Source organism: Thunnus maccoyii, chromosome 4 (assembly GCF_910596095.1).
Source record: "Thunnus maccoyii chromosome 4, fThuMac1.1, whole genome shotgun sequence".
NCBI lineage: Eukaryota > Metazoa > Chordata > Actinopteri > Scombriformes > Scombridae > Thunnus > Thunnus maccoyii.
In genome coordinates this window covers 12806649-12820738 of record NC_056536.1, presented here as the reverse complement: position 1 = coordinate 12820738, position 14090 = coordinate 12806649, and the positions used below count along the sequence as shown (strand labels likewise).

Sequence of the window (14090 nt, the reverse complement as noted above, 5' to 3'; positions counted from 1 at the left end):
ATTCCACCACAGCAGACTGGTAGGTGTAGTCACGCGTGGTAGAGCCACGCTGGGATCATTCCCTGCTCCTCACATGAACACCAGCAGTCAGGAAAACCGGCACCTGGTGCAGTAAGGAGTGAGGGCAGCCATGGAGGATGTAAGAAATGCAGAACAGTTGGTATGAAGAAGCAAGGAGCATGGACAAAATGGGGCGCTGCTCTTGAAAGGAAAGTGACCTGGGCAGACCTGTGGAAGTCTGAGCTCCACAGAGTAAAGTTCCTCGTCCAGGCAGTGTATGACGTACTACCCAGCCCAGGTAACCTCCACACATGGGGAAAAACAGACCAACGTGTCCACTTTGCTCAGAATGTGGAACACTCAAGCACATACTGAGTGGCTGCCCAAAAGCCTTAGCAGATGGGAGATATCACTGGCACCATGATCAAGTTCTGAAGGTCATTGCTCAAACCATCAACAAAGGACTGGAAACAAACAGGCACACCTGCTCTTCCAAGCTCATCAACTTTGTCAGAGCTGGGGAACAAACAACACTTGCTACTAGAAAATCTGCAGGAATCCTGGCCTCAGCAAAGACTGGAAGATGTTTGTGGACCTTCGGGTGCAGATAAACTTCCCCCAGCACACTACCACCACCACCCTACATCCTGATGTGGTTCTATGGTTAGACTCCACCAAGCATGTCATCCTATTGGAGCTGACGGTATCATGGGAAGAAAACCTGGATGAAGGCTTTGAGAGAAAACTGGCCAAGTATGAAGTCCTTGTCACCCAGTGCAAAGAATCAGGATGGAAGGGGAAGTGTCTGTCAAAAAAAAAATTGAGCAAATAACACCAATTCTGTCCTCACTTCACTGTATCCCCATTTCACTCAGGTCAGACTACATGCTGCTCCTTATTACCTACAAAGCTCTTCATGGGCTAGCACCCCACTTACACTCACAGTACACATTCAGCTCCACTTTAGTGGAATAGTTTACCACACTAGAGAGGCAAACACCACTGAGACATGACTAATTTATTTTCATTCCAATCAATTTTCCATCAATTTTTATTTAAATGTATTAATTTTGTTGTCCTGTGTTTTCATGTGTCGCAGTCTATTTATCTGTAATGTGTACTTCTTTCTTGTGTGCTGGGTGTACTGGGACCTCTGTGAATTTATACTTTAAATAAACTTACTTACTACTTACTTATGATGAGCCATTCAAAAGGGCAAAAAAACCAAACAAACAAAAAAACCCAAAACAAAGTAGGAACAAACCAAAAAAGACTGATCTGGGCCCAAGGTACCAATACACCTTTATTTCCTCCTCGAATATATTTCAGTGCAGTTAATGATTGACTTAACAATTTTAATACCCAACACACCCCTCAAATTTTAGAGAAATACAAGAAAAAGACGATGCAAAGCAAAAGAGTGATATAACTGGAAAAATGAAATGAATTAATGTGCACCAACAAAACAGGCCACATTCACAAGTACTAGTGATTACCATTCTGTTATTACCTTTAACCTTCCATTTCAAGCATAACTTCCTCCTAAAATCTCTCTAAAACCATTTGTGGGCATTATTAGCTTAACTTGTTTAAGCCAGAGCTGCTGTAGACACAGAAAAAGTGTCTCCCATGAATGTCAAACATAAATATTTCTCATTTTAATTTCTGTCACACATTCTGAATTTAAAGCATGAGTGCATTTGACATTTCACCTTAAAGACGGGATGTATTGTTATGTTTAATTTCTAACATTACCATGATAGAGACATTCAACCTTACCTTACTTGCACATATTGTTAACACCTGTGTATGTATATACATCACAGGCTGTCTGTACAGCAGCAGATTAGATGCTTTTGCATACTGATTTGTGAATTCTCCTCCAACCATGTATAGGTAAATATATATGACGCCTCATGCAAACCCAAGTGCATGGAAATGATCACTGAGGCTTAAACATCACCAGTGTCTCACGACATCCTATTAGAGTTCACATCAGAAAGGGAAATGGTAACTACAACAATGAAACATTTTCTAGCTTCTCTGTGTCTACTGGAATCTCTTCTTCATGCCTTGACTCAATGCACTGTCCCAGCCTCAGAGTTCCAGCTGGAAGGAGATTATTTGATAGGTGGACTTTTTGATGTTCATCATGCCAGTGGCCTTGTTAATCATTACAGACCAGAAGCCATCGACTGCTCCAGGTGAGTCTAATAATAAATCTTGCTAACTGCTACATTACCAAAGTTGTTGAAGGACATCAGGTCCACATTATGGACCTCACTCCTTGTCCCATGAAATCCCCTTTTAAATATCCGTATCTGTGTATGGGTCTGAAAACTGATAGTGTTAACTGAGCCTTCATAAACTACTAGTTAAAGCACTGTGGTAGAACTGATAAAACAATTAACCAAATTCTTACACTGTCGCTGTCCTTTCTCTGTCCACAGTAAACCCTTAATTCTGTCAAGTTACCGGAGGTTTCAGTTGATGAGATTCACTGTGGAGGAAATCAATAACTCTACCAGCCTCCTGCCAAATGTATCTCTTGGCTATAAGATATTTGACCACTGCTCAGATACACAGAATTTCCCAGATATTTTTAACCTCATTTCAGTCAATGGCTTGATCAAATCTCGGGGTGACACACACATGAATGTGTCTACAGTGTCCAAAGTGATAGCAGTGGTTGGTCCTTATACCAGCACTCAATCCCTTTCTGTAGCCCCACTCTTCATGGTGGATCTCATTCCTATGGTAAAAACAAAAAATATATATATATATATTTTGTTTTTGACATTGTTTGACATTTAAGAATTTATTGTCACTGAAAATTATGACATTTTCTCTGTTACTCTTTTAACAGGTCAGTTATGGAGTTGCTAGTTCTGTTTTTTCAAGAAAAAAAAACTTTCCCTCTTTCCTACGAACAGTGCATCCCAATAAAGACACCATAGCAGTAATTGTTAAAATTGTGCAACACTTCAAGTGGCGCTGGGTTGCTTTCCTTAACAGTGATAATGATTATGGCAATGATGGCCTGGAATTGTTCATGAAGATGATAAAGGATACTGAGATCTGCCTGGCATACACCAAAGGCCTCAACAGTGATACAAATTACTCCCCAATTTTCAGACAGATAAAGGCACAGGAGGTACAGGTCATAATTGTTTTTGCCCCTGAATGGACTGCTGAAGCTCTCATTGAGTCAGCAATAAAACTGAATGTCGAAAACAAGGTGTGGATAGCAGGAGATGCATGGTCCTTAAACAAGAGGCTCCCAAAGGAGAAAGGAATCGAAACCATTGGAACTATACTTGGGGTTGCTGAGCCAGTAGTGACAATACCTGGTTTCAGGGATTTTGTCTTTTCCTCTAAAAGCCAGACTCAATGTGAAAATGCAGAACAACAGATGTTTTCTAATCAGATTTGTAACTGCAGTGACCTGAGTCCAGAAAAGGTCATTGCTGAAGACCCATCTTTCTCTCTTCCTGTTTATTCTGCTGTATATGCCATCGCTCATGCCTTACACAATGTCTTGCAATGTGGAGCTGGAAGATGCAATGACAATATTACAGTCTACCCATACATGGTAAGTAGATTATACAAATGAACCATCTGACTCTTAGCCATTTCTGTTTCTGACAAGTTTAGCTTATAGACATTTGAAAGTAACCAATCATGAGTAAAAACACTGATCTGTTTTGTTGTCATATAACACAGATGTAAAAAAAAGCCTGTGCAGTATCCTTGGAAAACAATCAACTGATTTTTACCTTCCAAATATTAGAAATCAGACAACAAATCCACATACTGTGATGATGGCTTCCAATAGGATAATTTCAATAGAGCAGTGAATAAGTCTGAAAGAGATCAAGTCATGTCAGGCGTTGTCAAGCCTTGAGAGATGTCTCAGTCACAGTAAATCTATGTGAGGTTGAAACAACGCTCAATTAAATTTAATTTGCTGGGCGCTACCAGTACAGAGAGCAAAAGTTTTGTCTGATTTCTGCCCTCAGTATTCAGTTTACAATCTAATAAACCACTTTCTTATACAGTAAAAAGAGAAATGGGATGAGAGCACAAAAGGGGAGCATCACACTGCAGATCAAGAATATTTTTAAATCGTATTTAATCAATATCTCTGATGTTCAATCTTGTGCACCCAAAAAAGTAACGATCATCTGAAATTTGTCTTCCCACATCAGGTTCTAGCAGAGCTGAAGAAGTCAAACTTTACTCTTTTAAACAAGAGTATTCAGTTTGATGAGAACGGTGACCCCACATTCGGATTCTATTCTATAATTTACTGGAACAACAGTGGTGATGCAGAGGAGATCGGCTTTTATAAATTTCCCCCAACATTCGATTTCTTCATCAACAACACCAAAATCCAGTGGTTCAAAAAGAGAGAAGTAAGTTGTTTTTTAAAGAGTTTATATGGTGATTTAAATATGCTTTGTCTTGGTTTTCCCCGCTTCTGCAGAGATGTGCATGTGGATGACAAAGTTGACTTGATTAGTAATAGCTGTGACTGGGGCAAACCACAATTTGAGGAACATCAGTTTTTATTATGTAATTTTGCAGAGATATCGTAACATTCAGTGTCGGTTACCTTTTACAAAATCTGATTTGACATTCGATTTGCTGCTAAATAATTGCTTTGTACAGGTGCCATCTTCACTATGTTCCCCAGAATGTCCTGTAGGATATGCAAAAAGGCCAGATGGAATCCATAAATGCTGCTTCACTTGTGAAATCTGTCTGAATGGAACTTATATCAACAACACAGGTAAATTGTAACACATGGAAGGTTGTTACAATTACCTCTAGTGTATAAAACTATAAATAACTAAAGCATGTTTGACATAAAAACTAATTTTAGGAGAACATACAGTATCACAGATTAAAATTCTAAACCTGATTCCTCAGCTGTCTGATCTCTCTTTACTCAAGGATTTTTCAGAAGTTTTTCTTTTATCTATTGACAATCTGTCTTTCTTATTGTAAAACAGAGGATCCCTACAAGTGCATCAACTGTAAGGAGACAGAGTGGTCCACAGAAGGAAGTACATCATGCAGTCTGCGGTTGGTGGAGTACATCCCACTGACAGACAGCGGGGCTATACTGACCATGATTGGGGCCTGCACCTTGGTGGGCCTCGCACTAGCCACATCTGCTCTCTTTGCCATCAACTACAATACACCTGTTGTCAGATCTGCTGGGGGACCAATGTGCTTCTTAATTTTAGGTTCCCTCAGTCTGTGTAGTTTTAGTATATTCTTTTACTTTGGTAAGCCAACTATTCCCTTTTGTATCTTAAGGTTCCTACCATTTTCATTGTTCTATGCTGTCTGTCTTGCATGTTTTGTAGTGCGCTCTTTTCAAATTGTTTGCATTTTCAAAATAGCTGCCAAGTTCCCCAATCTCTACAGTTGGTGGATGAAATATCATGGACAATGGCTGGTCATCATAGTGGCATTTGTTACTCAGGCACTCTTACTTCTTTTTGGCTATTTTTATGGACACCCCAAGCCAAGCAATGAAATGAATTGGTATCCAGACAAAATCATACTTGGCTGTGACATCAATCTCAAAGTATTCTCTGGTCCTGTGATTTTACTTGTATTTCTGTCCTCCCTTTGCTTTATTTTCTCCTACATGGGAAAAGACCTCCCAAAAAATTACAATGAGGCCAAAGCGATAACCTTCTGCCTGCTCCTGCTGATCCTCACCTGGATCATCTTTGCCACTGAATCAATACTTTACCGTGGAAAGTACATCCAAACTCTTAACGCTCTGGCAGTACTGTCCAGTCTCTACTCCTTTCTGTTGTGGTATTTCCTCCCAAAATGTTACATCATCATTTTTCAACCCCACAGAAACACACAGCAGTACTTTCAAGGTCTCATTCAAAGTTATACCAAAACAATTAGCCAGTAGCAGCCTCCAGTGTGTATCTATTGACAGAGGAGCTGATGTGTTTCAGGACTTCTGAATACTTTCAATGCAATGATGAAAATATAGCTTTTTAGAGTAGTTAGTATAGTTTAAATCTTTGTATCATTGTCTTGTTATATGATAATCAGAGTGTTACAGATATTTTTGATTGGTTAGTTGGTTGTTTTGTTGAGAGATGTACTGATAAAATCTTGATATTAGCTAAAATAATATACAGTGATTTCAACAAGAGGCACTCATAGAGCTGTTTTAGGGATTGTTAGCATCTCCTATTCCTAAACAGAAACAAGATTGATCAACAAACAACAGCTTGATCCAACCTTGTGGTGAATTACACAAGAATCTGTCCACGGTGTCCAAAGTAATACCAGTGGTTGGTACTTTTAAGACCACTGAAACTCTGAATGTAGCCCAACTCTTCATGGTGGATCTCATTCCTGGTAAATTTGCCAACTATTGTGTTTGAACATATTTTTTCCCAGACAAAGACAGTTTTATCACCACCAGTTACAGTGGTGCTTTGTGTGAAATGCTAACATTAGCATGCTGACATCCTCACAATGACAATGCTGACATGGTGATGTTAGGCAGGTATAATGTTTGACATGGTTACCATCTTAGTTTAACCTGTTATCATGCTAACATTTGGTAATTAGCACTATACACAAAGTAAAACTGAAGCTAATGGGAATGTGTGGGAATGATGGGAATCATACACCAAAAGAGAATTTAGACAGGATCACCAAAGTGATTAAAATTCACCTTGATGTGACTATAAATGTCTAAACTAACTTTCATGGTAATCCATACAATAGTTGTTGAGACATTGTACTCAAAACAACAAATGTGAATCTCATGGTGGCGTTAGATGAAAAGACACTCCACTCTGAAGTAGAATACTTCCTCAGGTAACCATGAATATCTGTAGAAACTTTGTGCCACTACATTTTGCAGATGTTTAGATATTTAACTAGATAAATGAAAACTTTGACCTGTTGGTTTCATTAGAAGAAAAATCGCTAAAGTTTAATATTAGGATTCATCCTCTGTGCACCATGAATATTTGTACCAAATTTAATGGAAACCAATCCAATTGTTGTCCAATCATTTCTCTGAAAGCCAAAAATGTCAATCTGCTGGTGACGCTAGAGGAAAATCACCAAAGTGAATCACCAAGTCAGTAGGATTCATCCTTTGGGGGCCATGAATGTCCGTAAAAAAAGTCCCATGGCGATCTCTCCAATAGTTGTTGAGATATTTCAGTCTGTACCAAAGTGGTGGACCGACCAATCTGAGCAGCCACCAATTATTTAGTCCATTTTAACAAGGTAATTGTCAATAAATTTACAGTTTGGCATCCCTCCATGCAAGACCTTTCTGGCCTTGTTATACAAGTATTTCATCCACACTATATATGTGAAAAAACAATACTACTCATCACTTCATGAATACTACCAGGTCAGAACTGTAGACTACACATCAGAAAGAACTGTTGTGATAAGTTTTACCTTTGTACTTGAATAACTAAATCAAAGACAGTGTTGGTGACACAAAGATTAAAATTTACACTACTGATAAATTCAATCTACACTACAGTTTAAACATACACATCAAAATCTTATTAGGTTAAATACCTGCCTCAGATCATTCAAAGATAATCCAAGTTAATTCTTTTAAACCCTGTACTAATTTAGATATCTAGTCTACATGTGCATGTGCAGCAATTATATAACAATAGATGTGATTCAATAAAAACATAATATGGAATTTGGGTGTTTTCCTCTTTTTCTTCTTTGCGTAACAATTTTTTGAGGTTGCTGTATATGACATGTAATTAGTCTCACAACCTTTGCACATAAAAACCAGGTGCAGGCATGTGATGTGAGTGCACACCTCCCTACACGATTGGCACTGCTCAACACCCACTCGCTTGTCAAATTGACTTTTTAGACTTTGGAGGCAGGAATAGAATAGACACACCGCTCCTATGATTGGTCACTTTGAATACTGACCATGACTTTTGATAGGCTGTTTGATTTGATCACTGGCACAATCGAACACAGGCAGCAGTTGTCTGAGAGAACAATGGGAAACATAAATAATGATATTTAGTGGCTGATTCTCTGTTTTTTCACCATTTACACTTTACACAAAAATTGTTAGACATTGTAGCAAAATCCTTAACGTTGTTTAAACCCACTTTCAGATTTGTGAAACTTTTTTTTTTTAGCTTATGAAAACAGAAGAAAGGGCGATTTCACTGTTTCTTTTTTCTCCATCCAGACCACATTGGACCATGTCTAGATCAAAAACCACATAGACTTGTCAAATCTGGAATAGATTACCAAGGAGACTCTAGAGACTCATTAAAACACAGTTTAAGATTTGTGAAACCTTAATTCTATTTGTGATAAAACAAAATTTCACTGATCTTCTGGCTAGAAATTCACAGCACGATTCCACGTCTCTCCATTTCATTGGTTATGGCCATGTAGAGCTCCTCTTTTTCACTTAACAATAAAAGTAGAAAAGTTATTTTTACCTTTTGAAATACCATCACACAGTATCTTTATAGAGTACATTTTCTAATTTGTCTAATGTGGTCTGGTTTTAATTGAATGCCATAGTCGTATTATTGATCTTACCAAGTGAGGGCATCACTTTACTGTGATGCTGTCCCCAGGCACACCTTAAATATACTTGTGTAACTGTTCCTTTTTGTATTGAGATTAAAATTAGGGTGCAGGATATCAGGGCTTTTGTATGGCAGTGTATTGCTGCCACCATGACATAAAACAATTTTGCTTAGTTTCTTGTTAAAATGTAAAAAGTTTTTTTTCATTTTAACAAGATCTTTTCACACTCCAACAAGTTATTTGTCATGGTATTACTAGATACCAAAATTATTCTATTTTAACAAGAACATTTTCTTGTTATAACAAAATGTTACATCTTGTTATATCATGAAATCTTTTAAAAAGTAACCTCTCTCGTTATAACACAATAAGTTGGTTTAATGAAAAAAAGATCCGGTCAGTGACTCTGATGGCTAGACTATCAAATAGGCCTAACTTGACCAATCAATAATATAAAATTATTGATGTAAACATGTATCATTGCAAAGGCCTTATTTTGTATTGTTTTGTATGTCTATAAATAAAACTGAATTAAACCACATAAGCTAGTCATTGTTAATTTTTCATCTCTTGATCTTTTTCTTGTTTTAACAACATAAAAGATTCTTCTTATCAACAGCAATTTATCATGTTATAACAACACAAATTCTTTTAATGTGATAAAGGAATATAAGGGTTATGGGATATTTAAACCAAAATATACAATGATGGTCATGAGATGCTTCTAATTATTTGCAAGATGAGCATCAGGGCCACATTTATTTGCATCTTACCATAAACAGTCAAACTGCATCATAACATCCAAGAAAATAAAGTACTGGTCACAGTATCGGCCACACTATTGATTTTTTGGAAGTAAAGTGTAAACATCAATGACTGCTTAGTACCAAAAAACTTACACACCTCATGTGGCTTCAATAAATCTTTTTACTTATACTTTTAATTAACCACAACAACAGTGTGTATCTCTCCTGCAGATGAGAGCCGATCCCTTCCTGCCAAGCAGAACGAGGAGTTCCGCCCTTTCACCAAGAGGTTGACTGGATTCAAAACTCTGGTGAGCATCCAGCTCATGGCCCGGCCATCCATCCCTGTCATCCGCAGGGTGATTGCAAATGATCTCCTTTCAATGACCTGTGTGGCTAAAGGTTAAGCCATGCAGAGCTCATTTGTAAGAGGATGTAGCATTTTAGCATAAACCAGAGACACATGGTTGAATCTTACATCTTAACAGCAATTATAGAAATGATTTATCAAAAACATGCTGCTAATTGTTTGCACAATAACCATGAAGACGACAATGTTCTATCATTGACAGTTTGCCTGACTTTCACATGTTTATGCATAATTCTGTGTCCTCTTCTCCCAAAGCTTTGTTTTCAGATGCGCCCTGGATGAAGTGTCCAGCCACCGGCCCACCAAGTGCACCACCACATCCTCTGTGCACTGGACACGGCAATGAGCACAACCTTGAAATAAATTTTTGTTTTCTTAAGAAAATGATCTTATGTTGTTTTTGAGATAATTAAAAGAATCTTTTGGCCTCTCCTGGTGTATGAAGAGCCTGTCTCAACAGTAGAGGCTTTAGAAAGAAAGGTGAGAAAGGTGAGAAAGACTTGGGCTCTATGGCAACAGCAACAAACTCCAGCTTCCATTCAAATCCTTGGAAGAGGAATTCAAGGTATTGAGGAGCAGAGAAGTATTGGAATACCAAGAATCGAAGGACCAAAAGGCGGTCAAAGCAGGAATTAAGGTGAGAACGGGCAGGAAATGGCGAGCAGCAGAAGAGGTCCAGCAGACCGAAGCACGATTCCGCCACAGCAGACTGGTAGGTGTAGTCACGCGTGGTAGAGCCGGAATGGGATCATTCCCTGCTCCTCACATGAACACCAGCAGTCAGGAAAACCGGCACCTGGTACAGTAAGGAGTGAGGGCAGCCATGGAGGATGTAAGGAATGCAGAGCAGTTGGTATGAAGAAGCAAGGAGCATGGACAAAACGGGGCACTGCTCTTGAAAGGAAAGTGACCTGGGCAGACTTGTGGAAGTCTGAACTCCACAGAGTAAAGTTCCTCATCCAGGCAGTGTATGACGTACTACCCAGCCCAGCTAACTTCCACACATGGGGAAAAACAGAGTTACCAACATGCAGCTAAACTTCCCCCAGCACATTACCACCACCACCCTACATCCTGATGTGGTTCTATGGTCAGACTCCACCAAGCATGTCATCCTATTGGAGCTGACGGTACCATGGGAGGAAAACATGGATGAAGGGTCGGATGTTGAGCATTTGCCACCCGTTCACTGGCCAGAGCCCTCAGCACATTTGGCATTGTAGGGAAAAAGAAGAGAACAGTCGTTCACAAGACCACCAATACAGCAGAAAGAGCCTCTACATGGGTGTCACTGAAGAGAGAATTACTCTGGGTGTAAAGTAGCTAGTTGTTTCCAGCTGGACACAAGCAGGGGTCTCATCAGCCTCTGCTGGGTAGTCTGGGGGAGGGAGTATGATGTTGAAAGACCCGGAACCCCCGATGATCCCAGGGACATCAATGATGTTGCCTCCAGCGGCATCAGAAGATGTTTTTCACTCATCCCACTGTCATGGAAAGACAATTTTGATATGAGACAGTCAACTCAAGATTTCCATATAACTGGATAAAATAAAATTGTTTGTACACCCCTTCCCCTCCTGCTCATTTGAAATGTACAGTATCAGTCACAGCTAGAGGAGAGTGACAAGGATTAGAGAAATGTTTTCCTCTTCTTGCAAATTGAACAGTAACATGAGAATATAACATGGAAACTAAGAGTTACGATTTCATGGTAAAGAGAGTTCGATGAGTTGTATTTCATTTCCTTTAAAAGATTTCAATTATTCTGAGGTGCATTTCAATGTTTTTATGCTATTTTTCTTTTATAACATATAATATTGTTATTATTTATAATATTGCCTTTCTCTATTGTCTTCCTAGAATTGGTCTGCAATTGTTCAGTAGTCAGAATCAGCACTTCCTTTTGCCTTTTTAACCCATTTGGGCTGAGTCATCAGGAACAAATTACATGTAAAAATGTAATTACATCTTACTCCCAAGGGAACTAAATTTGCCAACTTTTGCTAAATATATTGTTTCTCTTTTCTAACTTGACCATCCAGGAAAGGAAAGCAGTGACATCATTTACAACGGACTGGATTAGAGTTGTGAAGTGGGAGGGGCCCCTGGTTCTGGAACCACCTTCCTGTTCTGTATTCCCATTTCAAAATTTTTTTTAAACAATACCCTTAATATTATGTAACACTGCAGTTGTAAACCAAATGCAGCACCATACTTGCCGAATTCACTTGAAGTGATTAAAAGTGAACTGATATATGCTGTAGATTGTAAAAAAAAAAAATTCTATTAGCAACGCACGTGACAAGATTATGAGCTGAAAGCCACTCATTAATCCCAGTACCAAAATGTTTACTCCACTGTACTGTGACTGCTCTCACTAAGGTAGTCATCAAAACTTGGCCTCTTTTCAATTCTTACTCTGCTCGAGAGAGTAATATCAGCAACATACTTGCTAGGTAGGATACATACTGTACAATTACAACAACTACTTTTCCAATCATTATAGTCTCTCCTGGGGGGTTCCCCAAGACTCTGCACCAGGACCACTGCTCTTCTCATTATACATGCTCCCAGTTGGCAACATACTCTGTGAATTGCATGTTAATTTCAATTTATATGCAGATGACACTTATATTTATATTCTCATAAGTAGATCCTGATCATCTCCCCATGCTTGAACTATTTATCGCTGTTAGATCTTTCAACATCTAGAGACAAAATCAAAATCTTGATTCTGAAGCCAAAAAAGAAAGAAAAAAAAAACAACCAACCAAATATGTCAAAGATATCAATCAGCCAAAAATCTGGGTGTCACTTTTGACTCAAAACTCATTTGAAAAACACATCAGTGACATCACAAAAATAGCTTTGTTCTATCTCCTCCACATTTCACAAGTTCATCCATTTCTAGCAAAGTCTGATGCAGAAATTCTCATTTATGTATTTATCATCTCCAGACTTGATTATTGTAATACACTGTTCTCAGGTCTTTGTCGCTGCAGTACAAAAAACTCTTAAAGGAACTAAAAATCTGAACACATAACACTAATTCCTTCCTCACTTCACTGGCTCCCCATTTCACTCAGGTCAGACTACAAATTGCTCCTTATTAGCTACAAAACTATCCATGGGCTAGCACCATCTGGCAGAACATCCTGACATTCACCCGCCTAGACTCACAGTACACATCAAGCTCCACTACTGTGGAATAATTTACCATGCTCGATTAGAAAGGCAAACACCACTGAGACATTACGAAAAATCTATCTATTTTCACTTACCTACAGTTGAATAATTTATCCCTGTTGGCAAAACCTGTACTTAGTACTCATTTCTGTTTTATCTTGAATTTTTTATTTTAATTGTATTAATTTTTATTATACTGTGTTTTCATGTGTTACAATCTATTTATCTGTAATGTGTACCACCCTCTTGTAAAGTGTACCAGGACTTACATGAATTTACACTTTAAATAAACTTACTTACTACTTACATAATCATGATAAACCTATGGATTCCCCTACATACATAGAGGCCCAACTCAGGCCCATTAGCAGCAACATCAACTCAGTCACATACACCACTGGTTGGCAACACTGCACACGACATTCAAAAGGGCAAAAAAACAAAAAAAACAAAAGAGAAACAAACAAAAAAAACTGATCTGGGCCCAAGATGCCAATAAACTTTTATTTCCTCCTCAAATCTTCTTCAGTGCAGTTCATCAATGACTTAATTTTCACACTCAACAAACCCCTCAAATTTCAGTGAAATACAAGAAAAAGACAATGCAAAGCACAAGAGTGATATAACTGCAAAATGAAATTAATTAATGTGCACCATCAAAACAGGCCACATTCAGAAGTACTAGCAATTACTATGCTGTCATTACCTTTAACCTTCCATTTCAAGTATAACTTCTCCTTAAATCTCTCTAAAACCATTTCTGGGCATTATTAGTCTTACTTGTTTAAAGCCAGGGCTGCTGTAGATGAAGGTAAACTAGAAGGCCCAAACGTCTAACACAGGGAAAGTGTCTCCCATGAATGTCTGTTATTTCTCATTTTAATTTCTGTCACACATTCTGAATTAAAAACATTAGTGCATTTGGAATTTTGGCTGAAAGAAGGAACGTCTCATTATGTTTAATTTCTAACATTACCAGATGAATCCATGATAGAGACATTAAACTTACTTGTGCATGTTGTTAACACCTTTGTATATATATATATACACATCACAGGCAGTTTGTGCAGCAGCAGTTTAGATGCTTTTGCATACTGATTTGTGAATTCTCCTCCAACCATTTATAGGTAAGGATTTATGACACCTCAAGCATACCCAAGTGCATGGAAATCATCACTGAGGCTTAAACA

The 14090-nt window shown here is 38.3% G+C and overlaps 1 protein-coding gene across 1 annotated transcript; it reads left to right on the top strand.

The window, feature by feature from the left end:
• Window positions 1–1318: 1318 nt before the first annotated feature.
• LOC121895378 (taste receptor type 1 member 1-like) lies at window positions 1319–5944 on the top strand. Its single transcript, XM_042408458.1, has 6 exons — window positions 1319–2204; window positions 2451–2757; window positions 2867–3592; window positions 4209–4415; window positions 4672–4792; window positions 5016–5944. Exons 1-6 carry the CDS (start codon window positions 2008–2010, stop codon window positions 5942–5944), a joined length of 2487 nt encoding a protein of 828 aa, XP_042264392.1. The 5' UTR covers window positions 1319–2007.
• Window positions 5945–14090: the final 8146 nt, after the last annotated feature.